The sequence below is a fragment of the Drosophila kikkawai genome, chromosome 2R, assembly GCF_030179895.1.
Source record: "Drosophila kikkawai strain 14028-0561.14 chromosome 2R, DkikHiC1v2, whole genome shotgun sequence".
Taxonomy (NCBI): Eukaryota; Metazoa; Arthropoda; class Insecta; order Diptera; family Drosophilidae; genus Drosophila; species Drosophila kikkawai.
Genome location: NC_091729.1, coordinates 26,513,925 through 26,539,976, shown reverse-complemented (window position 1 = coordinate 26,539,976; position 26,052 = coordinate 26,513,925). Strand labels below are relative to the sequence as shown.

The window sequence follows — 26,052 nt, the reverse complement described above, 5'->3', positions numbered from 1 at the left end:
TTCATGTTCATTGAAATGCCAGCAGCGAAACATGGACAATGAAGGCTCAATGATGATGAGGTGGAAAACATTTTTGGGCAGCTTCACAACTTTTCTCGGTATGATTTTCGCCAACTTTGCACAATTGTATTTTATTATAGATTAGGCGAGAGAGCGAGAGCGATTCCCCCCGCTGTTTATGTTTGGCCAATAAAAAGATGAAGCCTGCAGTTGGCGTGATTAGGCAGGTTTAAGTGTGGGGATATATGTCTAAGAGATCGGAGGGATATAGTCCATTTTATATAGTTATTTTAGGGAGAAATTGCTTGTTGACAAATAGGGAAAATAATACTTTTAGGAAGCCTTGAAAAAAGTATACAAAATTCTATAAATTAAAAGATATATTACTATTTATTTTTATACATTTACTACCTTTTACCTTTATGTTTTCTCCTATAAGTATTTCTTTTTATTTATATTTAAAATATTTATAAGTTCTCAAAGGCATTCATAACATTTTAAGCCTGTATTTTAAGCAACAAACTAACTGATAATAAACCAGGAATATCTAGAAAATAAGTGCATTACAATAGCTTCCTAAGTTTGTCAATGAATAAGATTATACAAATATATATTAAAGTTGTACTTGCTCTTGAGTTTACTATAAAATTAGTATTAAGCATAAAGTCAACGACAAAACATTCGCCTCACAAATCGAGCCGTAAAATAGTAAACAATTTCCGTGAAGCTCAGAGCACTGCAGCCCAGAAAAAATCCAACCAGGCCGCCTATGTAAACTGTGTAATATTCAAATAAATTAATTAATAAATTAAAGAAAGTAAAAGTCCAGTAATCAACCCAAAAACTTACCCAAAACATCGGCAAAGGAGAAGAGGACATCCCGGCGGAGCTGCATTTTGGGATAATCAATTATGCCCCATTGAAGATTAGCGCCCAGAAACCAGACACGCGAACGCTGTGGGAAATCCCAAGGAAATGTTTAAAATAAAGACAAAAGTATATATAAAGAAAACTCGCAGAACTAAAAACAAAAGCAAAACGAGAACAATATCATCATCATCTATGTACATCATCTGCATCATCATCATCATTCTGGTAACAAGGCAAAGTAAGCAAAAATTGTTATTAAATGTAAAAACTTTCGCCGCACACACACACACATACACAGCGCGAAAAAAGTTAAACAGAAACTTTCGGTTGGCCAAGCCCCCGAAAATAATTGCATATTTCAAGGCGCCCAGTTCCTGCAACTTCTGCGCTTATTATTTTTTATAGCCCCGGACTACAATTTTGATGTTTGTTTAAGGCAAAGCATCGCCCCATCCCCCGAAATGTTCGTTCTGGCTATTCCCGCGGATTTTCCTCAGTTTTCCGGGCATTTTTCCACTTGAAATGCGCGACGCAGCGGCGTCTGCAGTTGCCACTTAACGAGCACTAGATGCCGCTTCTGTTTGCCATAAACATTTTTACAGTTAAAGTTTACTTTATATATTTTTTAATAGGGTATACGCCGTTTTTTCTCGTTTATTTTTTATTATTATAAGCGGGGCTATATGTGTTTTATACTTACATAGGATTGCACAAAGAAGTTGGAGTCATCGCAGTTGGCCAGGCAATTGCAATTGATTTTATATCTGTCCGATTTTAGGGAGATTATTTCGCCTGAGGGGAGAAGGAATATGTTCTACAAGTTAATATTGAAATATTTAAATAAAACTGTATAAAAATAAGGTAAATAAAACACTTATTCTATTTACAAAAACATATCCAAATGTGCTCGCCACTTTTACTTGATTATAGGATTGCTAGAACCAGTTGGGAATTATATTATAAAAAGACTAACATATGGTAAGCTTAAAAACAAAAACACCTCCCCCTTTTTAATATTAAACAAGTTAGTTTCAAAACATTTAGCCAGCTTATCAATGTCAACCTGTCAGATAATCTTCCGTCTGCTAGCTGTCCCCTAAGCAAATTATTTCCGCCACTCCAATTACTCAACAGGTGGCCTAACTTAGCCTTGACTTTTGACCATCCCAAACACCCCACAAAAAGCTGAATAAAAATTAAATTATGGTCACGTTCTGGGAAATTTCTATCCGAAAAAAATTCAAATCGAATTTCCGGGGCTGGCTAAATATTTGCATGTTCCCGGAGAACCCTGGAAGATGGAAATTACTCACGTTTAATTTTGACCAGGCATTCGATGCCCTCCAGTCCGCAGACCGGCAATTTCCGTCCGTTTCGCACTGGAAATAATAAAGCATAAAGCGGAGGAAAAATTGGGAGAAAGGAAGACAGATAATCGGGCAAAAAAGTTGCCACTTAAACTACGAGTATTTAAACATTTTACGACCGAATTTGCGCCATAAAACTGGGCGGCAGCCAGCCCCGAGTCCGGCGCATAAAAGTTAACTTTAATGGGGGGCCAATTAAGTGCAACTCTGTGTCCCGAAAATATGATTATACCCACAGCGGTTCCGGTAGAAGTGCGGAATGCAGCCGCAGACCCGCAGAGCGAAAAACATTCTGCACTCGGACAGGCAGAGTCCAAAGCTGTAGATGGGCACGGTCATCATTTCCTCCGCCTCGTAGTTGAAGCGGCAGCTCCTCTGCTTGGTGTTGAAGCTATTAACTCAGCGAAAGGTTTAATTATAATTTATAAAAATATATTTAATTAAATTTGAACTCACGCTCTGGCCTCCTCGTTGGTGTAAATCTCCAGGGCTATCAGCTCCACTGTCGTATAGTCACTCTCCGGAAAGGTATACCTCTGCTTCGATATGCTGGGCACATCCCCAGCCCCATGAAAGTACACATCATACGCCGTAGAGAGATTTATAATCTGAGCATAGATCTCACCATCCAGGGGATGGACCGTCACCCGATCTCCATGATCCAGGATGCTCCAGTCGCCGGAACGCCAGTAGCTGCCAAGAAATGGAACCATTTTAAAGCCGGGAAAAATATCAAGTGATTCCCTGCACCCACTCAAAGGAATTGTAGCGAGCCACCAGCGAGTTGACTGAATGGCAAATGCCAAACTCCGTTTGTGTCTCGTAGATGAACATTTTGACGGCGGCGCCGCTGCTGATTTCCGGCTCGAAGGGCCATTTCAATTCGTAGAGCAAGTCCAAGTACTTGTTACTCGGTATCCCGTACGATTTGTTCAGCGGCAAAGTCTCCAAGTTGTCGTATGTGAGGCTGGCAAGTTTCACAATAAAATCGCGGAAGTCCTCTTGATCCTCCTCGGACTCAAACTGCTCCGGGTGGGCACTGCAATTGGGTTGGGTTTTGAGAGGATTTTGAAAAGGGTTTAAAGGTTAGTCAGGTTAGTCCCAACTTACAGTATGTACTCCTCCACCTTCAACTCGTCAATCCTCTTGTGAGGACACACTGTCAAGGAGGGAAAGCTGGTATTCCACACCAACTTGTTCCGATCCATGGATATAACCATGGGCGAGGTCTGAAAGCGATGCCAGGTCCTCTTGCTCAGCGAGATAATGCTGAACAGAGCCACGCAAATAAAGGCAAACCAGAGCATCCTTCAAAAATGGAAAGCAACATGAAATCAAGGAATTTGAAATGTTAAAAAAGGCTAAAAAATGCGGCAGTGTCTGAAATGATATATGGATATTTGGGAATATAATTCGCACTGCTGTTGAATGTGCACTCTGCCATGGGACATAAAAATCTATTGCGTGTAAATTTTTGGTGTAAGCACCATGCGAAATATTCGCGACGAAAGAATTATGGCAGAGTCAATGAACGCATCAATGCCTCGGCAACCCTTTTGCCAGGACTTCCTTTTATTTTTTCTTACAAGTTTTTCTGGTCTTTGTTTGAAGCAGGAATAAGGACGAAGGCACCGCAAACAAACTGGCAGGAAGACAGACCAGACAGAAGTCGCCAAAAATCCTTTCCATTTGCTGGCGAGAATGTCTTCTTTCCACAATGACAGTTTGATGCCAGGAATGGCTCATAAAGCTCTCTCTCTCTCCCAGTGCTCCTTGGCTTTTAATTTTCCCCAAACATTTTCTTGCAACTCTCGCTTTATTATTATTTTCGCTAGAAAGTCTCTGTGGTATTTTTTGGAATTTTCTCCTCTGACAGCCGGAGTGCTGCTGCTGCTGCAGTACTTTGTCTAACACCACAAAATTCCTTTTGGACATCACATATGACAGACTCATTGTCATTTCCATTGCCATTCCCATTCCCACATCATTTTCCCCCCACTTTCCGCTCCCCCAGTCGTCAGTCTGGCCTGCAATTTATGTATTTGCTTTGTTTCATCATCTCGCCACTCATATGCATACAATTTGTGCGTGAATGAGGCCCAGTGATGCATGTCTGATGCCGCAATATGCCATGAAAGGGTGGTTTTCTCTCGGATTTCGGCTTAGAGCTTCTGGACTCTCACATATTTCCGAGCTGCTGGAGATATGCGATTGAAAAAAGTCTGATAGAGGGATAAGGAATGTTAAAATACAGCAAAATTTAAGATTTAAGATTTAAATTAGAGGTGGGAAGAGGTACTAAAAATTGTGTATATGAAATTTCAGGGGTGAAATCCTTAATTTGAGATTTTAGAAAAATATATGGAATCTTTGTAGCTGTTTTGTGACCTAATTTCTTAAATGTTTGACTTATAAACAACCTGAATAAGTAATTTAAAATAAATTTAATATATAAGCAAACTAAAGCTTATTCGTTCTTCTTCAATAACCCACTTCTGTTAACAAAAATTATATATATACTTCTCAGCACTCAAAATCAAACAAAAACTCTAAATAAATAAAACCCTTTTAAGTACTTAGTTCTCGATTTTTGCCTAAACTATCTATTGCTTTATTTCACACCATATTTTCCGGTTTGGGAAAACGCAATTACCGCAAATGAAAGGGTTTAAGTTGAGGGCACTCGAAAGCTCGATGCCCTGCCATAGATTTGCGGATGGCCCCCCAGTGGAGAGGACACCCCTTAGTATATAGTAATCCGGTGCGTTCTACGCCGCTGCGTGTTTTGCATTTGCATTTGCTGTTTTCCGATTTTCAGTTTTCTGTTTTCAGTTTTCCAGTTTCCAGTTTTCGGCTGTGGATTATGCAATCGTGCACCTGTCGCTGGGGGTGGCGGCGGCGGCAAAGCCCTCATAGTTACCATATCAACGCTTGTGAAATTGAGGTTATCACATGTCAGCGACACAGACTCTTTCTCTCAGGTTTATGCATTTTCCCCCCCGTCCTGGTGTTTTGTATGTTTTGTGAGCTCCCTTTCATTCAGAGCAGCTATTGGGGGGAAAAGAAGCGAGAAAGGGCTTAAGTCTGGCTCTCGGGTTGGAGTTGTTCCTGCTGGCATAATCCAGAAATTTGTGCGTCACAAGCTGATTTTTTGTCATGGCAAAAGCATATTTTCCCCCCTTTTCCCATTCTGCATATTTTTGTTGGGGTCTGAAATAAATCCAAATTGTGCCAAGTGGAATTGGTCAAAGAAATAAATTTCCCATGAAAAATGTTCTACAAATCATTTTCCTGAAAGCAAGAAGGAGGTGTCTAGGCTTGGGGGGAAAGTATATTAATTAAAGCAAAGCTCTTGCGTGACCTCCTTTTCTGCCTTTCGGTGATGGAGCCCACCTTTGGCCCCGGAGGAGACCCTAGGGCCAACACCTGTCAGTTGGGTTTCGTTTCTGGCGGCGAAACTAACAATAATTGTAATTGAGCCTCATGATTTTTGGGGGGAAAATTCATAGAGGGTGGAGGCACTGGGAAAAATAATTGGGGAGTACTAATAACTACTTTTTAATATAAAATGGTTTTAAGTATATAAGTTACTTCTTCTCTATACATTTATTTCTTCTAATTTCCTTTATTTAAACTCCATTTCCCTTTCCATTTCTCTCAGTGCCTGCTTGGCCCTGTCCTTGGCCTGGCTGTTATCCACTAATTAACCCTCAGTCGGCAACCCTGACAGATTCCCCCCACCAGCAACCTTGTCCGCATCCGCACTGGCATCCTTTTGCTCTTCCTCCTGGCCACTTTCGGTGGAGTGTTGCCAATTTAAGCCTTGCTAGGGCCGAGGCAGGCAGAGTATTTCTATATATTCCTCGCTTTCTTCACCACTCTCTCGCTCTCTTTTTCCCTTGTCCTGTGTGTGTGTAATCCTGTTTGTCATGTCATGTCAGTTTTAAGGATTTATTGCACCGCACAAAAATATAAATTCCAACGCAGATCCAGGAACCACCTTCCCCAGCGGAAGAAGATATGTAGAAAAATGTATTTCCCTTGGAGAAAATGTTGTGTGGAGGGGTGAAAATCACGCACTTCCTTTAGTTTCAGGACCCCGCCTGGAATCCCTGCACGTGGCCACAAGGCAGTCCTTTTTTAAGTCCTCGACTTATAGTTTTCCGTATCGTTTTGGTTGGCACTTTATGGTTTTCGAAAAAGGGGTAATCCCGTGTAAAAGTTAAACCTGCGGTCGCCTCTCTCCCCCGTCTCCCTTGGCCGTAATGAGGCTTAGCCCTAATTTCGCTTGTAAATTAATTGAGTGGAAATGTTGACTGAGTTCCTGTTGTGGCCGCTTAACCAAATATTTGATTAATAAGATCAAGGTTTCAAAGTTGGTTCTCCCCGAACATTTTTGAGGTTTTTAGCAGCTGAAATTTAATTATTTTTTGAAGCTGAATTTGCCCCAAATTTAATTAAAGAAATTTTAGTTAATTTTTGGTTGAGTTTTAGACGGGTTACCTTAACTTTTCCCTGCCATTTTCCTCATTAAAACCTCTGTCCTCTCACGGTTCCAATTCCATTAGCTTTCCCATTCAAAACCCCTTTCAAAGGACTCACCGTTCGACGAAATTCAAGCCCAGTTTGGCCAAATAGATGAAGCCGTGTATGGAGGATCCCTGCAGGAACTCGATTATGAAGGCCTGCACTTTGGCCAGACACACGACTCGCCGCCTCTCCCGCCGATTACGTCGATCTAGGGCCTCCTCTGGCTTTGGCTCTGGCTCTGGCTCCTCTTGGTCCTTTGGCGGTGCCTGCCACAGCGGCGGACGGCGAAAGGAGCGTATACTCCTGGTCGTCGTCCTGCCACAGCGTCCCAGCTGATTAATGGCCACGTCCTCGTCATTAGCTTTCGCAATTGTTTTGCTGCCATTGGGATTATGCTGATGCTGATGCCTTTGCGCGGTGCCGGGAAAAATCAGGAGTCCAGGACCCGACCTCCGCTTATCCTGCGGCGGCGGTTCAAGCGATGCCGTCGAGGAGGTAAGCAGGGAGTCGTTGCCATCCCAACTGGTCCTCCGAGAAGGAGATGTTGTTCTCGCTGCTGTCGGCGAGCTGTCGTTAATTTTCAGCTGCATTTTGTCCTTCTGCAAAGGATTTTCAAGAGCAAGTTTTTAGGGAAATTAATTGGCTAAACTAATGGGCGGGAAAAGTGTTGAGGGGATGGAAGAAGAATATGTGCAAGATTTGTTCTCTTTGATTTTTAGAAAGTGAGTAATGGGTTATAGGGTTTTTTTCTTTTGAAATTTAGTTCTTTTATGAGCTAATTATTTTCTTAATACTTTTTTAGAATAATTAAATATTTATTTAATATTTTTAAATAAAAAATCAATCAATAAAAGAACACCTGCCACTCTTCAGAGACCTTTTACCAGTGACAGTAATCCTCTGTCGATAGCACTTGCTGCAGGATCCCAAAGCACACACACTCTGCATTATTACAGTGAGTGCTACACATGTGACTACAGGCAACTCCCCTCCTGATTGCAGGACAAACTTCATAATTTGTCCTGCAAGCCCCCGCCGAGCATTGTACCATGGTTAAGCTCTGATTTTTTATAGCCGCACACGGCCTCTGATTCTGTTCGGTTCATTAAAATATAAATACGTCGCTTTAAATATGTTTCTGCGGTGCGGCAGGTTGCAGGACATGGGACAAGGACAATAATAAATCATCATCGTTCGAGATTTTAATGCGCTGTAAATTATGCCTGATGGTGGATGCGGCAGGAGCAGCACAGCTCGGGCGAGAGTAAATCCATTGAATGACACGAAATGCAATCAGTGTGCGAGAAATGGCAGGCTGATGACCCAGGGATCGGTGGGCTATATCCCTCAGCATCATCGTCATTGTGGTCGGGCATTAACTTAGTTAAGGATTTTCATTTACGAGTGGCACTCGCTTGGTAAAGAGATGGCGCTTAAATTGGTAATTGGATGGTCCACATATTAAGGAGATTTTTCGATCAGCAAAAAAACGGTTCTTTTGTTGTCCAACACTTAAAGTGTTGAAAGAAAGAAAGAAATCGATAAAGAAATCGATTTTTGCAGGTGTTTTTTGTGTTATCAGCTAGTAGCCTTGGCTTTTAAGCTGTCAAACTTTAAATATTTAAGAGAATTAAAAGCTGCTTTCATTGGGTTTGTTTCTTTAGATTTTCCTCAAGTTTGTTTTAATTTTTCACTATTTTTTACACCCAGAAAACTTCGATATGAACTCCCACGACACCTTGTACCTGTGCACCCAATGCTTTCGCAGATTTCCTTGGGTCGAGCTCTCCAAGCAGGAGCATCGCTGCCCTCGGTGCCGTCTGCCCCTGAAAAGGTGCGCCATTTGCGATCAGCGCTTTGAGCCGCGGGAAAAGGAGCACATGTACTGCAAACGCTGCGATTTTAATCTAATGAAACATGCCGCCGTGAAGCCGCCCTCGATGGTGGAAAAGCCCAAGGTGAATGAGAATGATGATGACTATGAGATCCGGGGTGGTGCCTCTGTTACCGAACGCTGGAGGGAGATTCAGACTGCAGCTGGGATCTTTGATGAGGAGTTTTCGGAGCCTTCTCCTTCGCCATCGCCATAAGTTTGGGGTTTCTTTAAACTCAAAATCATTTTGAAGCCTTTACTTTTTAAAAATATATATGGTATATTATATATTTATAACTATATATAACTCTTTATATTCCTTCCAATAACCCAAGAAGCTATCAGTAGACCCCAAAAAGTAGACCACAATCGAACAATCCCCAGCCAATAAGGTGCCCCAGAGTGTCCGTGTCCCCTGGCTAGATGAGCTGGACACACATCAAAGGCTTCGCCGGAGAGTGTCCAACTGCGTCCTTAAAACTGGATTAAAATTTCATTTAAATTTGCATTTAAATGAGCGTCGAACACTCAAAGTAAATGACCCCACCCGGCGGCCCAGGCCTCTCTCTGTGGAATCCACTCCACAGTCCAGCCAGGGACAAAGGTCCAGACGCGAACTTGTGCTTGCCAGACTCAGACATGGGCGGAGCAGCCCCCACTTTTTCCTCGCTGCACATGGGCAACATTAAAACCTTTTCTTTTTTTGTTGAATTTTTCAACATTTCGTTCTGCGAATGCGAAGGCGAGTTGATTACCTTTGGCAGTTGATATCGGGGGTGGAGTTTATATATATATATTTGGGAGTGCAGCTTAAGCAGCCAAGTCTGCTGCTGCTGCCACTTTTAATGGATATTGTTTAAAAATGTAATATTTTGCAATTAAATAAAGGCATTTCCACTGACCCTTGGCCTCACCCATGGCGACCTCAATTCGACTCGATTGCCAAACATTGCACTTGCTTTTTATTTCTGTTTTTTATTTGCTGGGTGTTTTTTTTCTGTTAAGAATACATGTGCGTTGCTGCCTTTTGCATGTTAATTAATATTGCAGAAACGCTTAAAGGACATTTTAATTGGCCTTCACTTTGTGGGCCCTACGAATTGTTATTGGTTGAAAGGCAGAGAAAGAGTTCTGCAGGCTATGGAAACCCATTTAACTCAGGACTTAACCTTCTCTGGAAATGGCAAAGGAAAATGAGAAGACAAGCGTAGGGGAAAATCGGAAAATTAAAGTGTTGGTGAAGGGATTAAGATATAGAGAAGTACAGCAGGATTAAAGCATAGTTAAATTAAGGAAATAAAAAAGAAGGAGACTTTAGAATATTTTTAAAAAATATTTTATGAGGACAACGAACAGGAAAAATATTTTTTTAATATTTTAAAAGTCCTCCAAAGACTTATAGGTAAAATTAAATTTAAAGAAAAGGTAATGAGTACTTAAAAAATATTTTAAAAATATTTCTTCACATGAACTTGCTTACTAAAAATCCTTAGAGACTCTCTTAATCTTGTATCCTTGAGTAAGACTACATTTATCTATATTTCTCTATAATTTAAACATTTTTGTAACAAAAACCCATTATAACCCATGATAAACCATCGATAATGGGACAAGTAACCGCACGTATTCCCAACCAAAACCAATTCCGATCAATTTATTCACAAAGTGAACGAACAACGATTCCTTTTAGCCAGAAACTTGCCTCGAAACTATTGCCGTTCTTGTTCACTCGTTGAAATAACAAATTTTCCAATTTATTTCTTGATTTATTTTCACGCCAATTTCTTGGCTTTCGTGTCCGCCCTCAGCAGCAGCAACAGAAGCAACAGCAACAAACATGGCTTGACATTTGTTTATTTATTTGGCTTCATGTTTTGTCTTGTGCCATTCCTCTTCATTGTTTTCCGCAGCATCTTACCCCCTTTTTGCGTGAAATCACGAATGAATGAATGACTGCCCCGGCAAACGCCATGAATATTCATGGGCCATGCCACCAGACACAACACGAATAACCAGCGCAGGACCAACAAGAAGGAGGAGCAGGAGCAGGAAGCCTCGCAGCAAGGACTACAACATACAGCTAACTCAGCTTGCATTTCCGCTGAATGCGGCAACAATTCGCAGAACCATTTTACTGTCCACGGAACAGGAGATGCTAACAATACTCTAACATATGAAAGGGGTATTGATTTTGTGATGTAAATAAATTATAAATATTAATATAGTATTTTTGAAATGTCAGGAAATGCTTTTGTTAACAATTATCCTTATACCAGAGACAAGACTTCCATTTCAAAATAAACTCTACAATTATTTTTGACCCTAAAAAGTCATTAACTCTTATTTTCAGCCAGGCTTTAAGCCTTGAATTTCCACCCAAAGGCTTACAGCTTTCATTCTAAAGTTCCTTTTAATTTTTAAAAATACAATAAAGAGCATTTTCCCTTCGTTCTGGTTTTCCTCAATATTTTCCTTAGCCCCTCTACTGCTGTTGCTCGCAGATGTTTTCTTGGCAAGATGCTGCAAATTGTTTGGCTTTTAGTTGTTGCCACTCGCTGGTGTTATTGTTATTTGTACTATTTGCACAAGTGGAGAGACCAGGAGAGACACACTGAAGGGGAGGCAGTGCCTCCAAGTGGCTCGGTTGGTGGTTCTTGGTTCCTGGTTCCTGGCTGGTGGTGGTGTCAGCGCCAGCCAACATTTTGCGGCTGCATGTGCAACAGTTTCTGTTTCGCCAAAGTAGGCATCGAACAACAGGAAATTTAATTAAATGCAGCTTCCCTGTCCCCAGCTCTCCTCCTGCGTAAATGTTGCGAATATTTTTCTCCCTGGAACAGACCGCGCAGATTTACCTTTTGAACGTTTTTTTTTTCACCCTGCTGCTGCTGGTCACTGCTCCTGGCTAAAACGCTGTTCACTGTTACTGTTACTGGCCAACTGGGCGCTTTTGGTTTAACTGCAATCAGACCAGCGACTGCACTTGACTTTTGTTAAGGGTCCTGTACAGAGAGAGAAATTCAGAAGAGGTAATCAGGGGAAAATATTTAGAAAATATTAAACTAGTGAAGGTTTTAAGAGAGATTTTTGGCTTTTATATTTCTTGTGTATAATTTTACAAATATTTATATAATATTATTTATATTTTAAATATTTGTATATACTTTTCCCTCAGTGCCTTCCTTCTCATGAGAAACTTGGCAGCTGCTAGACGATTTCAGATTTGGTCACTCGCACTCGGTCTCGCTTTGATTGCCCGTTTGGACAATTTGGCATTTGTGGCCCGCAAAACACGTAACCCCGGTTCCGGATTTTGATTTTGATTTCGATTCTTGTTCTGTTTCTGTTTCTGGTTCTAGTACTGATTGTGTTGTTCCCTCGCTCAGATTGTATTGATTTTCCTCCTCCAAACGCTAATTACTCGCACTAGAGCTCAAGTGGGGGTGCGGCGGGTGGAAAAGTCGCCTGTTAGGTGGCAGCTTGTTGGGTAATTGTGGTCAGATAACCATTTCGAAGTTTGGCTATTGGATTTTGTATTTTTTTGGGGAGAAATCAAGACTTAAATGGGTGTGCGATTTAGAGGGGAGGTTTAAGGGGACTTTGTACAAGGATTTTAGGGCAAAAAATAACAAAATATTTATAAAAATTAACATAATTTAGTATATGTTTAGGTAGAAATAATTTCTGAATATTTATTTATAATATACTAATATTTTGGTTCATTAAAAAATACAGCCAGGCCCTTTCTTAGGCTAATCTACTAAGTAAATATATAATTTCTTGGCCAAAACAAACCTATTACAGCAGGGACTTCCTCCTACTCCCTTTCAAAGACAAAAATAAATACCATTTCAGGCTTATTTATGGCTCTTCCATGAATCACAGGACCAATTCCTTTCCCTCTCAGCTTTAATCCAATCAATTTGATAACGCTAAATTAATCATATCCCTGCATTCAACGGAAAACCAAGCAGAGTACATAATTTTGGACAGAAAAAAAGAGCAAGAAGGAGCAGCCAGCTTCATTCCATTCAAGGATGTTTGAACACACACAGAGCATAGACCATTAGGGCGATTTCGCCCCCCCATTTGCCCTTCCTTCGATTTTGCATCCTTCAAAGTTTTCGGGATGAATCAAAGCTTCTCCGGGGCGCGCACTGCAGCTGTATAAATTTTACATTTGTTTCCTTTCAATTTAACAATGTGTACTTTCGGTATTGTTTTGCTTTTTGGCGTGTAAAAAACCCTCTTCTCCTGCTCTTCGTTTCTTTTTCGCCTGATTTCGCAATATTTATGATTAGCGATTTATTATTCATCATTTTCGAGTGTGCAAACACACCACGGAGACCCCAAGATGATGGGCTGTAATAACTCTTGTGAAGGGAGCTCGGCACCATTAACTTGCACTTAATTTGATTAACAAAAGCCGATGTTTACATGCGCCGAATGCGATGGAAATCTATCACAGCTCGGGCTCAATGAAAACTCCAAGGATATGGTGGGTATAGATATATATCCTTGCGAGTTGTGCCTGGGCATTATGCTGGGGAGCTTAGTTCTGCTTTTATTTATGGGATAAATGCAGCAAAATAAGGGATTTCATTGGGCGAAAAATAAAATAAATAAAGTAGGAAGAGTTTCTAAAGATTATTTTTATAGAATTTATTTAAAATATATTCTTGGTTTTTTTTAGATAATAAAATAAATTAAAGAAGCTTTAGAAGAATAAGTTATTTTCAGAAAATTGTTAGAGAAAAGATATATGGAAATCATAATAAAACAAGAAATAAAGCTAACTTTGGCCAGCCAAAGTTTGTATACCCTTACAGGTAACAATTAAAATATATCATAACTAAGCCAAAAATGCATTAATTTCGATTCGGAAAGCAGTTTTGTGTTAGTTTTTATTAATTTAAAAAAACTGCATACCAAATTTAAAATTTTAAGAAATCAGCATTTCTGGCCATTTTTGCTAATTTTAATGATGTAACCCCTTATCAAAATTCGCAAAAATGGCCAAAAAATCGATTTCTTCCGGACATATCTAGAAAGATTCCCCTGTCGATGCTGATCAAGAATATATATGGTTTATGGGGTCGGAAATGATTCCTTGACTTAGAAAAATATTATTTTGTATTATAAAATCGGATTTTTTATATTAAAAAACTTCTTGATTTTTTTAAAAATTAAAAATATCATAACTCGGCCAAAAGAGCATTAATTTTAAATCGGAAAACTGTTCTGTGCTAGATTTTCTACAGTTAATAAATCTGCATACTTCATTTAAAATTTTTGAAAATTCAATTTTTTATCAAAATCCAAAATTTTAATGATGTAACCTTATAAAATTTTGCAAAAATGTCCAAAAAATCGATTTCTTCCTGACATATCTAGAAAGATTCCCCTGTTGATGCTGATCAAGAATATATATGGTTTATAGGGCCGGAAACGTCTCCTTCACTGCGTTGCAAACTTCTGACTGAAATTATAATACTGCAAGGGTATAAAAATTTAAAAAGGATAACAATTTTAGAAATCATTTTTTACTTACCTAAATTGAGGAAATATCTAACATAAATTTTAAATTCCAATCTCTTAAAAAGGAAATAGAAAATTCAAAAATAAAGTTATAGAAAATAGAAATTAGACAAGTTTACTCCTTTCGCTCCTACTTTCCCCTCCCTTTTTCAGTTTTCCTGGCAAACTTTTTGCCCAACGGCGAAATCACCGTCATTTCAGCTCGAAGAAACTGCCAACTGTCAAATGCAAATGTCTTCGCAGCCAGGAAAATGAGTAATATGAAGCTGGCTACAAGGATGTGGATCTGGAAGGCTAGGAAAATCCCAAAACTTGAGGAGGAGTTTTTTTTTTTGGGAGTGAAACAAATCGCAGCACATGTCGGCATTAGCTTCAAATTACGCACAAGTGTAACAGCAGGACAACCGGATATGGCAGCACAAGGACACCCAGGAAAAGGAGTCCAGTCCGGAGGAGTCTGGCAACATTTTATTGATGTTAATTTAATGCAGGAGAAATAAAAAAGTCAACGGCGGCGGCGACAGCGGCGGCGTCGGCCGTGCAACGGAAATAAGAAATGAAACGGAGGCACAACGGCGAAATAAAAGATTTGCATATAAACAGTAACACACATACTCATGCAGTGCACAGAGAAAAACTGGGGGAGTGTTTGGGATTTTTAAAATATTTTTATAGATTAGGGAAGATTTTGTGTAGATTTTTGTTTACTGTTAAAGAAAGAATATTTCTAAATGGTGACTTTACTTCCTTATTTTGAATAACTATAGATATAACATAATTGAAAACATATTTAAATATGTAATTACATTTTTTTTTAATTATCCCCTATTTTTTCTGTGTCCCTTATATTTATATGTATAGATATTTGCATAACAGACGTAGACCCAGGCTCAGAGCCCGAAAAACTGTCATTGCCAAGGTTTTTACATCCGCTTGCCGCAATCATTGTCTCTGGCTGTTGCTGCTGTTGTTGTTGCTGCTGCAAAAGGGGCGGACACTTGAGAAGGACGAGGGAAGGGGGGTAGGGGGCGTGGAACAATTCAATAATATTTATAGCATCGTCTCATTCCCGAAATGTCCGCGGCAACATATGCAAGTGGATATTGCTCTATTTTCGAGTGGGATTCCATTATAATATTGTTGTAAGTAGCGGAAAGAAAGGACTGCCAATATGGCAGGCTACAGGATACACTGAGGATTCCAAAGGGGACCAAGGTGCAGGGGAATTTATATATATGCAAATGGAAGGGCTCGGCCCAGAGTTGACACTTTGTGCCTCGAAATTTATTGGCATGTGCGAACAGACAGGACCCGCCGACGACTGCAAGGATATTTCCGCAGACACCTCCCTCCCCTCAAAACCGAAAACGAAATCGAAATCCACCAAACATTTAAATGTAATTGCAAATATTTAAATTCAATGTGCCCCTTACCAAATATTGGGCCATTCAATTTATTACCATTGCCATCGGGGGCGGGTTATTGGCAAACGGGCCCCTGGTTACATGGTTATAGTATGGGGAAATAAGCGATTGATGGGCCCGTTTGGCAACCATTTAATGGCTCCTAAAAGGCGCTAATTATTTAACCGCATAAATCAGGGCCATTTTATGGGCTAAAGTTGTTCTCACAGCTAAATGTTCAAATGATTTTGTGTGTTGGCAGGCAGATAATCAAACGAAATCTAGTCAGATTCAATGTATATTCGGTGTAATTAATATATCACTGGTTATTGCATTTAGTTATATATTTTTTATATTTTTTTAAGACGTATTTATATATGTTAATGAAAATCTAGCAAACACATTACCTTTGTCAAAAGTGTCAGTAGTTCTACATGTCTCCCCTCTCGAAATATTGTTAAAATTTATTTAAATATTATTTATTAAAATTCAGTAATCGAATAAATTCACAGTTGCCAGAATGGACAGAGAGAGCTTCACTGAACACGAGGATGTAACCACATTGTTGACCACATTGTCCGAAAGCATAGCGGATGTTTATCGAACTCTAGTGCCTGAACACAGTTATACAGCATTATATATTGCCCTGGGAATCACCGTGCTCGCCTTGATCTTTTGTACCCTCTGCGTGATCTTCTTCTGCTGCGGATGCGGTTGGTGGTGCTGCCTGGATGAAGATGACTTGGAAATATTTCATTAATCGCAGTTTCATTTGTATTTCAAATTGTCAGATTTCGGCGTGGTTTTGTTTTTTCAAATGTTAAAAGGGTGCCCAAGGTAGTGTTTCTTGAATTTAAATGTAAAACAAAACAGAATCAAATGTATAATTAGTATTGAATAATTATAAGAGTTTACTTTAGGAAGGATAACTATTTAATTGACCCTTTTATTTAGAAATCTTAAGGTTTAATCTTAGCTCCCTATCGATTTCACCTAAAGAAACTCCTAGCTTCGCTGTGATCCTTGTCTGGCCGGCAAAACAAATAAAAATGGTCATGCAATATTAATATTTATGCACAAATATTGGCGGCCAAAGGAGCGCAAGTTTGCTTTATCTAAGTGAAATGGTAAAAGATTGATGGCTTGTGTGTGTTATATCAGAATTTATGGCAATCGAGGGCAGGGCGAGCGCTGCGTATACGCAATATTTATATTTATGTTTTATGAATCAATGCGAAAGAAGAAGAAGAAGGCAGGGCCCGGGCAGCAGGATGGGCACTAAAACAAAAGGATAACAATAACTTCTCCCAGGCTGCGTGACGTGGTAAGCAGGGGGAAAAAAATATAAGGATACTCTTTCTGCGGAAAAGTAAATGGTTTTGCAGCCCCATCCGGCGTAGAAAGGTCCATTGGGGCGGATTATGAGTGAGATTCTCTCGCCCAAGAAGGGCGAAAATAGAGGCTGGTCATAAAAATTGCATGGAAATGGGGCCGGCTCATATGTGCGGGGGATTATCCTGTATTCCTTGTCCCTGGCTTGTTTATTTGTTTGGCTTTTACGCCAAAAATTATACTATTACAATCAAGTTTACGATTGCAATTCGCTGCCGACGTTGAGTGCCAAAGAAGGCGATGATGGGGAAAGACGAACATGCCGCTGATGATGATGATGATTGGTTGGTAGATACAAATATATATATATATATATATTCGGCCAGGGAATGCTTGTCGCTTTGGTGGGGAAATTGGAAAAGGAAGTCTCACAGTAACTGAAATTCTATTTCCGGGGCAGCTCAAACGCATAAATTCTTAACAGAAATTTAATATATTTTGTCTTCTTTCCTGGCTTACTCTTTTTTTTTCTGAGGTTATCCTGATTTTTTCCACTATCCCTAGGACGCCTCTACCTCCATCGCATCCCTCATCGAGTTCTAAGTTGTGCAAGTTGACTTTGTGCATTCGCGCGTTGTCTGCCACGCATTTAGCCCTCTGCCTTAACCCTCTGAGTCCCGCTGAGCTACTCCCACATCCTAGGATGCTGCAACTACAGCAACCGCAACAACAACAAGGACAGCGTCAGGATACGGTGGCAAGTGGGCAACTTTGGAGCTGGGTAGGTTTAAATTGCCACACAGAGCTAAAAGGGTTGCCTAGGCAAACGTGTAGCATTTTTTTATCCCCCACGACTTTTTATTTTTCAAAAACATCGACAAGCGGCGCTTTTGACTGCCATTTACTCCACTTTCCCCTCTACTCTCCCCTCCAACCCTTTACCACTTTTTATTTTATTTTTTTTGTGGCACAAAACTTTGCACTTTGACATGCAGCCACGTGTGGCATGATGAGGGGGAAGTAGGAGGCAGGAGGTGTGTGGTGTGTGGAGGTGTGCATGTGTTTGGCTGAATGCCAGAGTGTGAGTCCCCGTGCATTCGAGAGTGTCGATAGTGTAGCCGTGTGGGTGCGAGGCAGGTAAGTGAATGAGCCTTCAATGTTGCCTGGGAATTGGCTGACAAACGTCTCTAATAGCCCACAATTGCAATCAGTGATTGGTAGGATCGTAAGAAAAGGTTGAATTTATCAACAGGAAGGTGATATCACAAGGATTTCCTGAAAGGAGCTAAGGAGAGTGTGTTTTGATTGAAGTTGTGGCTGTGATATTTGATTCTTTTATAGAGATTTGTGAATTCGGAAAGAACTTACTTAGTTGGAGATATAATAATAACTTTCTAGGATAACCTCAAGGAATTAAGCACATTTATACACCTCACATTCATCACATTTAGTTGTTGACTCATTGTCTTAAATACATTTCTCTGCGGAGTAATCAGCACACAAAATACAGTCATTATAATCAGCAGCCACCCTTTAGTGCAGAGTCCTCTCCTCCTGGTACAGTAAACACCCCAGTGCACACGTGCAAACACTTGAAAAAAAATAAAAATCTTTTTGCTCGCATGAATATTTTAAAGCTTCCACTGCCACATCACACTCAAATTATGATAATGATGAGGAGAGGCGAGTGTTATTTTATTTTTTGCATATGCTAGGGATGTGGGGTGTGCGTGTGTGTGTGTAAGGGATGTGGGTGTGCTAACGAGCGCAGGTACGTACACTCAGAAGCTCAGGGACAAGTCCCCAGATCCCCTTTCGAGGGTTATATAGCAACCCAACGCCCCCTTGGAATCGCTTTCGTTAATGCATTTCATTAATTTTTATATACAATTCGAATGGGAAGCACTGCGTGTGCCTCTGTTTAATGAGCACTCTTCTTTAAGACCCCGAGAAAGATCATTAGAAGTCACTTGATGTCTGGAGAGTAACCCCAGAAGAGTTAAACTCTTAACTCTGAGCCTGAAAGGGTTTTAAAGTAGCCCGGAAAAGTCAAGCAGGCTTCGACTTTTTATTCCAAAATTTTCCATTATTGAAATTCTACAAAATTTTAAGCAGAAAATAAAATAAAAATAAAAGATTTGCAAAATTCAGCAATGTCGCAGGCAAATGGGACCTTTTTGATGGGAACGACGACGCCGGAACCACCGCTTACGCTGAAAATGTGGGGCCTGCTCTTCATATTCGGCATCATCGTCCTGATCACGCTCCTGTGCATAGTGTTTATGATGCTCCTAGTCCTGTTCGGCTGCATGAAATCCTTCCTGTGCATTCGTTGTCGCCGATGTCGCGGCGACAAGGAGGAAACATAGCACAGTGTAGTTATTTTATTCATATTTTGTGTCGGCAAATATACCAAAGTTGTTTCGATACGATCTCTTTAAATTTCTGGACAACTTGCCTTTCCTTCAGGGCAAATCTTTGGCCAAGAACTGAGGTAGGTTCAGGGATTCCTGTTGGCCAGACTGGCAGTGTGAGAAATGTAAACCGATTAGCCACAGCTCGGCCTGATTATCAGATGGCAGCATAGAGCAGAGATGCCTAAGGACTAGGGAATTTTCCTTCGAGTTTTCAGACTGTCGAGTGCATAAATTCCGGAACGGAGGCAGCTCCTGCTGCTCCTTGCTAACACGAAGGACACACAAAACACTCGCTCGTCCAAGTCCAAGTCGTAAATGCACTCAGCACTTTGTCAGCTCTCAGACAGGAAATGCAGTTGCCATTTTTCTTTTATCCCTGTAAATCCCTCTCCACATCCTTTTCCACCCAAAGTCGTTCTGCAACTGTCTGCATTTTTCACTTGCCATCCATAAAAAGTATCAGTTTTAGTTTTAGTTTTAGTTCTCACATGGCTGTGTGTTCTGTTGTTCTCCGCCATCGTCTCATATATTCAGTTTCATAATTTTCAGCCAAGTTTCCTTCGGCATGACAAAAGTTTTCATTGCCGTCTTCGTCACACGGGAAAAGACTTTTCGCCAGCTGTGAAGTGCATTAAACAAAGCTCTCAAACATGATCTGAGTGATGGGTGGCTTTTATTAGTGCAAGTAAAAAATTGCATTTGCCAGAGGAAAGTCTGGGAGTATAAACAAATACACCCACTTTTTGGGAGACTTCTAAATATACATTTTTGGGTTTGTTTCCACTTGAATGGAATTTACTATCTTTATTATCCAGCTAATAATATATATCTTTATTGTTATGACTTTCACACGTCATTTTAGCTCATTCTCTGGGCATTAAAATAAGCATGTTTACACTGAGGAAAATCATAGTTAATTTGCAAATATAATAAACTAAGTATTAGGCTTATTTAGGTAAGTTTTCTTTCAGATATTTCCATTGGAATTATTATTTATTATTATATTTCTGTTCGGTTATTTTTCCCAACTTCTTTTTCCTGCTGAAACAATTTTCTTTATTTTATTTTTAAATTATTTTCCTTTATTAAATTATTAAAAATGTCTCTTATCAGTTAATGTTATACTTTATAGTCTAAATCTAATCTTAAATCCCAGCTAATCCCTGATCTTGCCCAGCCATTTGACAAACTCCCTCAGCTTCTCCAGTCTTCGTGGTCCACCACGGATAAGAATTCTCCGCCAACGCCACTCCACAGCCAAACGATCCTCCTTGTCCAGGGTCTCCAAATGCTTCCTCAGCTTCCTATAGATCAACTTCTGGAGCTGCGTTGTCCTCGTTTGAACTGTTCTCTTCCATCGATCGAAGCCACTGCGCTGCAGGCAAAGGGCTATCAGCTGGGTCTCAATGCTCGAAGACCTCAAGGGATCCCCTGTGGTATCGGAGTCTAGGTAATCCTCAACGACAGCATAGAAAGAGCGCAGCTTCTCCTCGGTTCTATTGGGATTTACAGCTGTAAAGGCATCGAAGTTGTCCAGGTAACCCATGAGTATGGTGTTTCGGGAATCCAAAACCAGAAGATCTTCCACAACATTATCCACCAGTTCAATGGCCTGCACCACCAGCTGATTGGTGATGGTTGCTAGGGCCTGATCCGATTGCAAATACAAGCGATGGCGACTCTGATCTCCAGCGGAGTAAACCACAGAGGGACAGAGCTGTAAGAAGAAATATATAAATTATTAAATAAAGTAAGTTTTAAATTGAATTTATGAAATTTACCCCTGCCAAAAGCATAAAAATAAGGTTCTTCAAGGTGATCATGCTTGCTCCAAAGTCGCTCGTCTACTGAAAGCACTCTACTCTTCTGAAATAACTCGGAAGCAATGCCTTTTTGTAGATAGTCTTATCTGTTTCTGAAATTTCCATGTGGCCGGCGCTTGCTCGAAATGAAATTATAAATTTAAAGATGACACATGACGCCATCGGCAAATCAATGACGTTTTCTGTGTGTGAAGAACCCTCAGATAAGAGTCAGGTTTATGGGATTTAGAAATTCATTCATGTCTCGAAGAGGTTGTGATTCAGTCCGGCAAAATGTTGGCTTCCTTAAATTTTAAAGTGGACAAAGCACCAGGCCTTTATCATGTGAATTTTGAGGCAAAAAAGTCCCTAGCCAAGCGAAACTATTTATTGCGTATACGCCACGCTGGCCCGGGTAATAGTGAAATAAAAGTCCACTTAGTCAGCAGTCAGGGGGGGTGGAAAGGATGATAGGACGACATTCATTCATTGTCCCGGGGTTAGACCCTTAGGATCTCTCCGCTGTGTCTGTGTGTGTGTGGGCTGTGATAAATGTCTGAACTGGGTCAGTGGTGGCCATGATGATGATGAAACTCGACGGGGGAAATAAAACGCCGATTGCTCGTATCAGAGTTTCAAATGAAATCCCCAGAAACCGCCATAAATGCCTCGCATTTGGAGTTCTCTTTTTTTTTTTTTTGTATTTTCCAAATCCCGAACTGCAATTTCAACTTTGATAAGCGAAGTTTAGTGGCAAAAAAAAAAGAAGGGAGAGATAGCAGAGAGAGCATCAACCATATGACAATGTTATTAGCGTAGTTTTTTGCGATTTTCAGGGATTTTCGTTGCGTTTTTTACTATGATTTTTGCATTGCCAGGGCAACTTTTGAGCGCCGGAATGAAAAATCTAAAATCCTGATAGATGTGCAGGCGCGTCGACCCGTGTGCGAAAGCCTAATTGGGTCTGGAATGTGTGAAGTATTTGAGGAGAAATCTGTGCAGGAACATAATCAAAGCTCGAAAGACTGCTAAACAATTACGCCCTTTGGGGGCGGAAAATCGCAGAAATGGCGAAACAATAACCGAGAAGACCCCAGACACAAGTGCTATAAATTGCCTCAACAACGCCTGCTGTTCCCCCTTCTTAATTCTTCGTTTTTTTGTCCTTTTTTTCACCCTTGTGGCACCGCCCTTTCCCGTTGCATGCAAATTTCAATAACTTGAATTCGGCTAACCCTTCCGAGCAAACTGACACTGAATATCAAATATGAGTTGGAGCCACAGAAATTATTTGCATACTTTCGGGGATGCTTTCCCCGCAGAAAACACGCAAAGCGAAAAACAAAAAAAAATAGGAGGTGGAAAAGTGCAAAGGGTATTGTATACTACGGAAGTTTTGAATACTCTAGGAAATATATTTTATTTATTTTTAAAAATAAAAGGAATACCTAGAAAGGTTTTCAAATGAAAGAAAATATCTTTCACGAGAAAATACTTTTCTTTAATACTTGTAAATTAAAGGTTATACATATCTATTCCCAATTTAGTTTCCTCTTTAAAGCTTGAAACTCTTCTCCAAAAGGGTAAATCGCCCCAAGCCAGAAGAGGAATAACCCACAGGAACTACACAGGCAGACTCGCACATGTGGCGCGCTTTTGGTTTTTCGACGCGGGGTTCGGCGGGTAGGAAAAATCCTAAACAGGACTACGGAAACCAAAGGGAAAAAAAAAAATAAAAAAGAGGAAACGCTACATGATTCCGTAAGGGGGTGTAAACAGCTAAAAAGCAAGCCCTTCTCTACAACGAAACGAGTTATTTATTGCATTTGCAAATTTTACACAACATTTTGCAGTTACCTCAGTGCTCTCGCCAGAAAGGTGGCGTTGCCGAAGTTTATCGCGGTAAAAATTGATTCAGTTTATACATGTTTTCATGAGGATTGGGATAGCAGGAGGATTGGGATAGCAGGAGCAGCAGGAGCAGGAGCAGTCACCCCTCTTTTGTGTAATGCGAAGCTGCAAGTTCAATGAAGCCTCGATTTCTCCCTCCTGTTGAGCAGTAAAATTGATGTGCAAATATTTTCATATATTTGTATGCCAAAGTTTCTCAGGTGTCATGTTTGAAAATATCCCAGGATCAGAGAAAAAAGTAACCAAATTTCCATGAACCAGAGGTAAGCAAGGTGAGGAACTGGAGAGAGCTCTCTGGAAATTTGATTTTTTTTTGCGGTGGCAATGAAATTTTTGATTTTTTGCTGAAAAATTGCAGTGATAATTTTTGATAGAGCTGTAAAATCGTTGTGGAAAAAGGGGATATAAATATAAAAGGATATGCATAAAGGGATTATTAAATTGGAGATGCAATTTATTGGTGGGTGATAAATGTCTAGGCATTTATATTTTGTGACAAATGTAAAAGAGGAAAGGGAAATGTAAATAAAATAAATTTGAAAATATTACAAATTCTCATAAAAAGTAATATTTTCTTGGAATACATTTTGTACAGTTACCTTATTTGTTTTTCTTATTTTAAAATCTCACTTCTTCCCTTCTTTGTAACTCTCGCTTTCCCTAGAACCCTTTGCACAATAAAGAGTTTTCCTTCCCCCTCAAACCATAACTAATTCGCATGTCCTTCCGCTTGCCACTTATCTCTATCGTTGGCTGTGGCTGTGGCTCTGTTATTTGGTAAAATATGGGGGTGTCATGCCAAATAAAAGGCCACCAATAAAAAGTGTGGCCAAGATAAGCAAAGTGGCGCAGACAAAGCCAGGAAAAAAAAGAAAGAGGGGCAACTGTAACCAGGTTGGCAGAACAAAAAAGCTAAACAAAACCTGGGGGCTATGATTTAAGTTTTTCTTTTTCCAGCTTTTCGCCCCCAAATTGATCAAGATATATAGGTTTATATATATATATTGTCTGCAGGCTAACCTGGTTAAGTGCACAGTCCGGCTGTCAAGATAAGTTCTGGCTTTCGGTATTTGGTTACACTTTAAGCCCTTAATATGTGCCTCCAACTTTTGTTTAACTTTAGTATTTCCCCTTCTGGTTTCGCCCTTCGCTTTGTTTTTTTTTTCCTTTCCAAGTCTAAGTATAAGATGAATGCTTTAGCTTATCTGGTGGTCACCGGTTTTCCTCTGTTCCGGCTTTCGTTGCCTGTCAAACGGTGTTTTAGTGCCGGACAAGCTACGGCTACGGGATACAGGATACCGGATACGGAATACGGATGGCTCCTGTCCTTTTTGTATCCCAGCGCTGAAAGCGATATGTCTGCACTGTGGGCTGTCCCTTGCCCTTAAGTCGGTCTGGACGGGGTACGAGGGGGATATCTTTCAGCCTGACAGCATCTTAACTAATATAATGCCCAATTTTCTGTGGTTTATGGCTTACAACTGTCAATGCCTCGTCCGACCATCCATCTAAGCGGAGGGATTGGAGATGCTCGCGTGTCACGAGAAAGACTAGAGAGTATTTTTAAAGGAGAAATAAATAGATAAGGAAATAAATAAATAGATAAATAAATGAATAAATAAAAAAATACTCCATGCAAAACAAACCTTTGTAAACTATTTAAAATTTACTACAATTTTCTTACATCAAATTCCTCACTCGTGCACATCTTTCCACTTTTCACATTTCTGGTTGAGCTTTTTACGGGGATTTTGTCTATTTTCCGTTTGAAGCCATTGAAAGGTCGTTATTTAAATTGATATAAATGATATGTCCTCGGATCCTTTGGTCTGGCTCTTTGTTTGGTCAGTTCCTTTGACATTCGGCGGGGCGGTAAGTGAATTTCAAATCGAAATCAACGCTAAGTGACTTTGATTTATCATAGTGCATGAGTTTATTTACAAACAAACAGAGTGTCCTGTGTGGACACAGCTGTCGCAGGATGCGGGCATGCAAACAATTAGCTCAAGTGGAGCTTCTGATTTTTCGCAATCTTTTCAATCACACTTAGGTCTCTGGCTGGCTGGGCATTAAAGTAACTTCTCCCTCGCTTTATTTTATTGGGCAGTTTGCGCATCTTTTAACAAATTGCAGGACATTAAGTTTTTATGTTCGCAGGCACTGGGTCCTTGTATCGCTGGGATCTCTCTGTATCTGTTTAATGGCAATTGGGGCAATTAAAATGCTACTGAAATCGTTATTCAGATGGCTATGTAGCCATAGCTCTGACTATATAGCTGCATTTAATGGAATACTCAACGTTATCCTTCGATTTTCCTGCACTTTATGACTTATGAGTACGTTTTTCCGCCACGAATTTTCCCCAGCTAATTAACCGAGCTTTTCCTTTGCCTTTTTTTGTGTGCCCAAGAATAATGTCCAAATATTAATTACTCCCCATTATTCACACGCCTACCCATGGTTACTCTCGCCAGACTCAGCCTCAGACTCAGGTGTTTCCTTGATTCCCTGGGCTTTTCGGGAATGGTGTTCAGGGGGGTGGTTTCCTTGGGGGCTGCTCACATATTTCATAGCCACAACAAATGCCCAACAATCATTCAAACGCAGACACGGGGGATTTGTCGCCGTCTAAGCCGCGCGTTGAGTTGAACAACTCAATGAGTGGCGACGGCACCGACGGGGACCCAGTTTTAAATGAAAGTGAGCTCTCGCTGCCAGGCATGTTAATTATTTAGAAAGCATTCAGATTTATTTACTTAATTCTTCAGTCGTTCTGTGTGCGCTTTTGTTGTTACACATTTTTTACTCGTGTTTGCAGGTACGTTAGTAAATGTTTTGCCTGCAGGAAAGGCTTTAGTTTGGCAGAATGCAAGGAAAAAACAAGAAAGAAAGCTAACTTCGGCACGCCGAAGTTTGTATACCCTTGCAGATTGGTTTCGATGTTTATATTATAGATTTAAATGCTGAAAACACTCAAAAAACAGAGTTTCATTAAAATTTACCTATACTTAT

At 40.2% G+C, this 26,052-nt stretch overlaps 5 protein-coding genes across 5 annotated transcripts in view; 3 read left to right on the top strand and 2 right to left on the bottom strand.

Moving 5' to 3' along the window:
• The window catches only part of LOC108085134 (outer dynein arm-docking complex subunit 4), a 178,414-nt gene that overhangs the window by 151,566 nt on the left and 796 nt on the right, over window positions 1–26,052 (top strand). The gene's annotated exons all lie outside the window — the stretch shown is intronic.
• On the bottom strand, window positions 667–7,357 carry ppk9 (pickpocket 9). The gene is made up of 9 exons (XM_017163283.1): window positions 6,840–7,357; window positions 3,348–3,545; window positions 2,992–3,276; window positions 2,694–2,930; window positions 2,474–2,628; window positions 2,184–2,249; window positions 1,571–1,662; window positions 850–955; window positions 667–776 (listed from the first exon to the last, which is right to left on the bottom strand). Exons 1-9 carry the CDS (start codon window positions 7,355–7,357, stop codon window positions 667–669), a joined length of 1,767 nt encoding a protein of 588 aa, XP_017018772.1.
• LOC108072296 (protein FAM76B) lies at window positions 8,327–8,947 on the top strand. Its single transcript, XM_017163362.3, has 2 exons — window positions 8,327–8,417; window positions 8,478–8,947. Exon 2 carries the CDS (start codon window positions 8,489–8,491, stop codon window positions 8,855–8,857), a length of 369 nt encoding a protein of 122 aa, XP_017018851.1. The 5' UTR covers window positions 8,327–8,417; window positions 8,478–8,488; the 3' UTR covers window positions 8,858–8,947.
• On the top strand, window positions 18,945–19,337 carry LOC108072299 (uncharacterized). The gene has a single exon (XM_017163365.3). It carries the CDS (start codon window positions 19,064–19,066, stop codon window positions 19,277–19,279), a length of 216 nt encoding a protein of 71 aa, XP_017018854.1. The 5' UTR covers window positions 18,945–19,063; the 3' UTR covers window positions 19,280–19,337.
• Window positions 20,410–21,245, bottom strand: LOC108072291 (uncharacterized). The gene is made up of 2 exons (XM_017163358.2): window positions 21,109–21,245; window positions 20,410–21,044 (listed from the first exon to the last, which is right to left on the bottom strand). Exons 1-2 carry the CDS (start codon window positions 21,148–21,150, stop codon window positions 20,484–20,486), a joined length of 603 nt encoding a protein of 200 aa, XP_017018847.1. The 5' UTR covers window positions 21,151–21,245; the 3' UTR covers window positions 20,410–20,483.

What these genes read in the sequence shown, in the direction of transcription:
- ppk9 (XM_017163283.1), bottom strand. Translation starts at nt 7,357, where the DNA reads ATGCAGCTGAAAATTAACGACAGCTCGCCGACAGCAGCGAGAACAACA. An exon ending in ACCAACGAGGAGGCCAGAGC is followed by an intron (nt 2,629 to 2,693) that starts GTGAGTTCAAAT and finishes CTGAGTTAATAG; the next exon opens with CTTCAACACCAAGCAGAGGA. An exon ending in CTCCTTTGCCGATGTTTTGG is followed by an intron (nt 777 to 849) that starts GTAAGTTTTTGG and finishes AATATTACACAG; the next exon opens with TTTACATAGGCGGCCTGGTT.
- LOC108072296 (XM_017163362.3), top strand. Translation starts at nt 8,489, where the DNA reads ATGAACTCCCACGACACCTTGTACCTGTGCACCCAATGCTTTCGCAGA.
- LOC108072299 (XM_017163365.3), top strand. Translation starts at nt 19,064, where the DNA reads ATGTCGCAGGCAAATGGGACCTTTTTGATGGGAACGACGACGCCGGAA.
- LOC108072291 (XM_017163358.2), bottom strand. Translation starts at nt 21,150, where the DNA reads ATGATCACCTTGAAGAACCTTATTTTTATGCTTTTGGCAGGG. An exon ending in TTTTTATGCTTTTGGCAGGG is followed by an intron (nt 21,045 to 21,108) that starts GTAAATTTCATA and finishes TTCTTCTTACAG; the next exon opens with CTCTGTCCCTCTGTGGTTTA.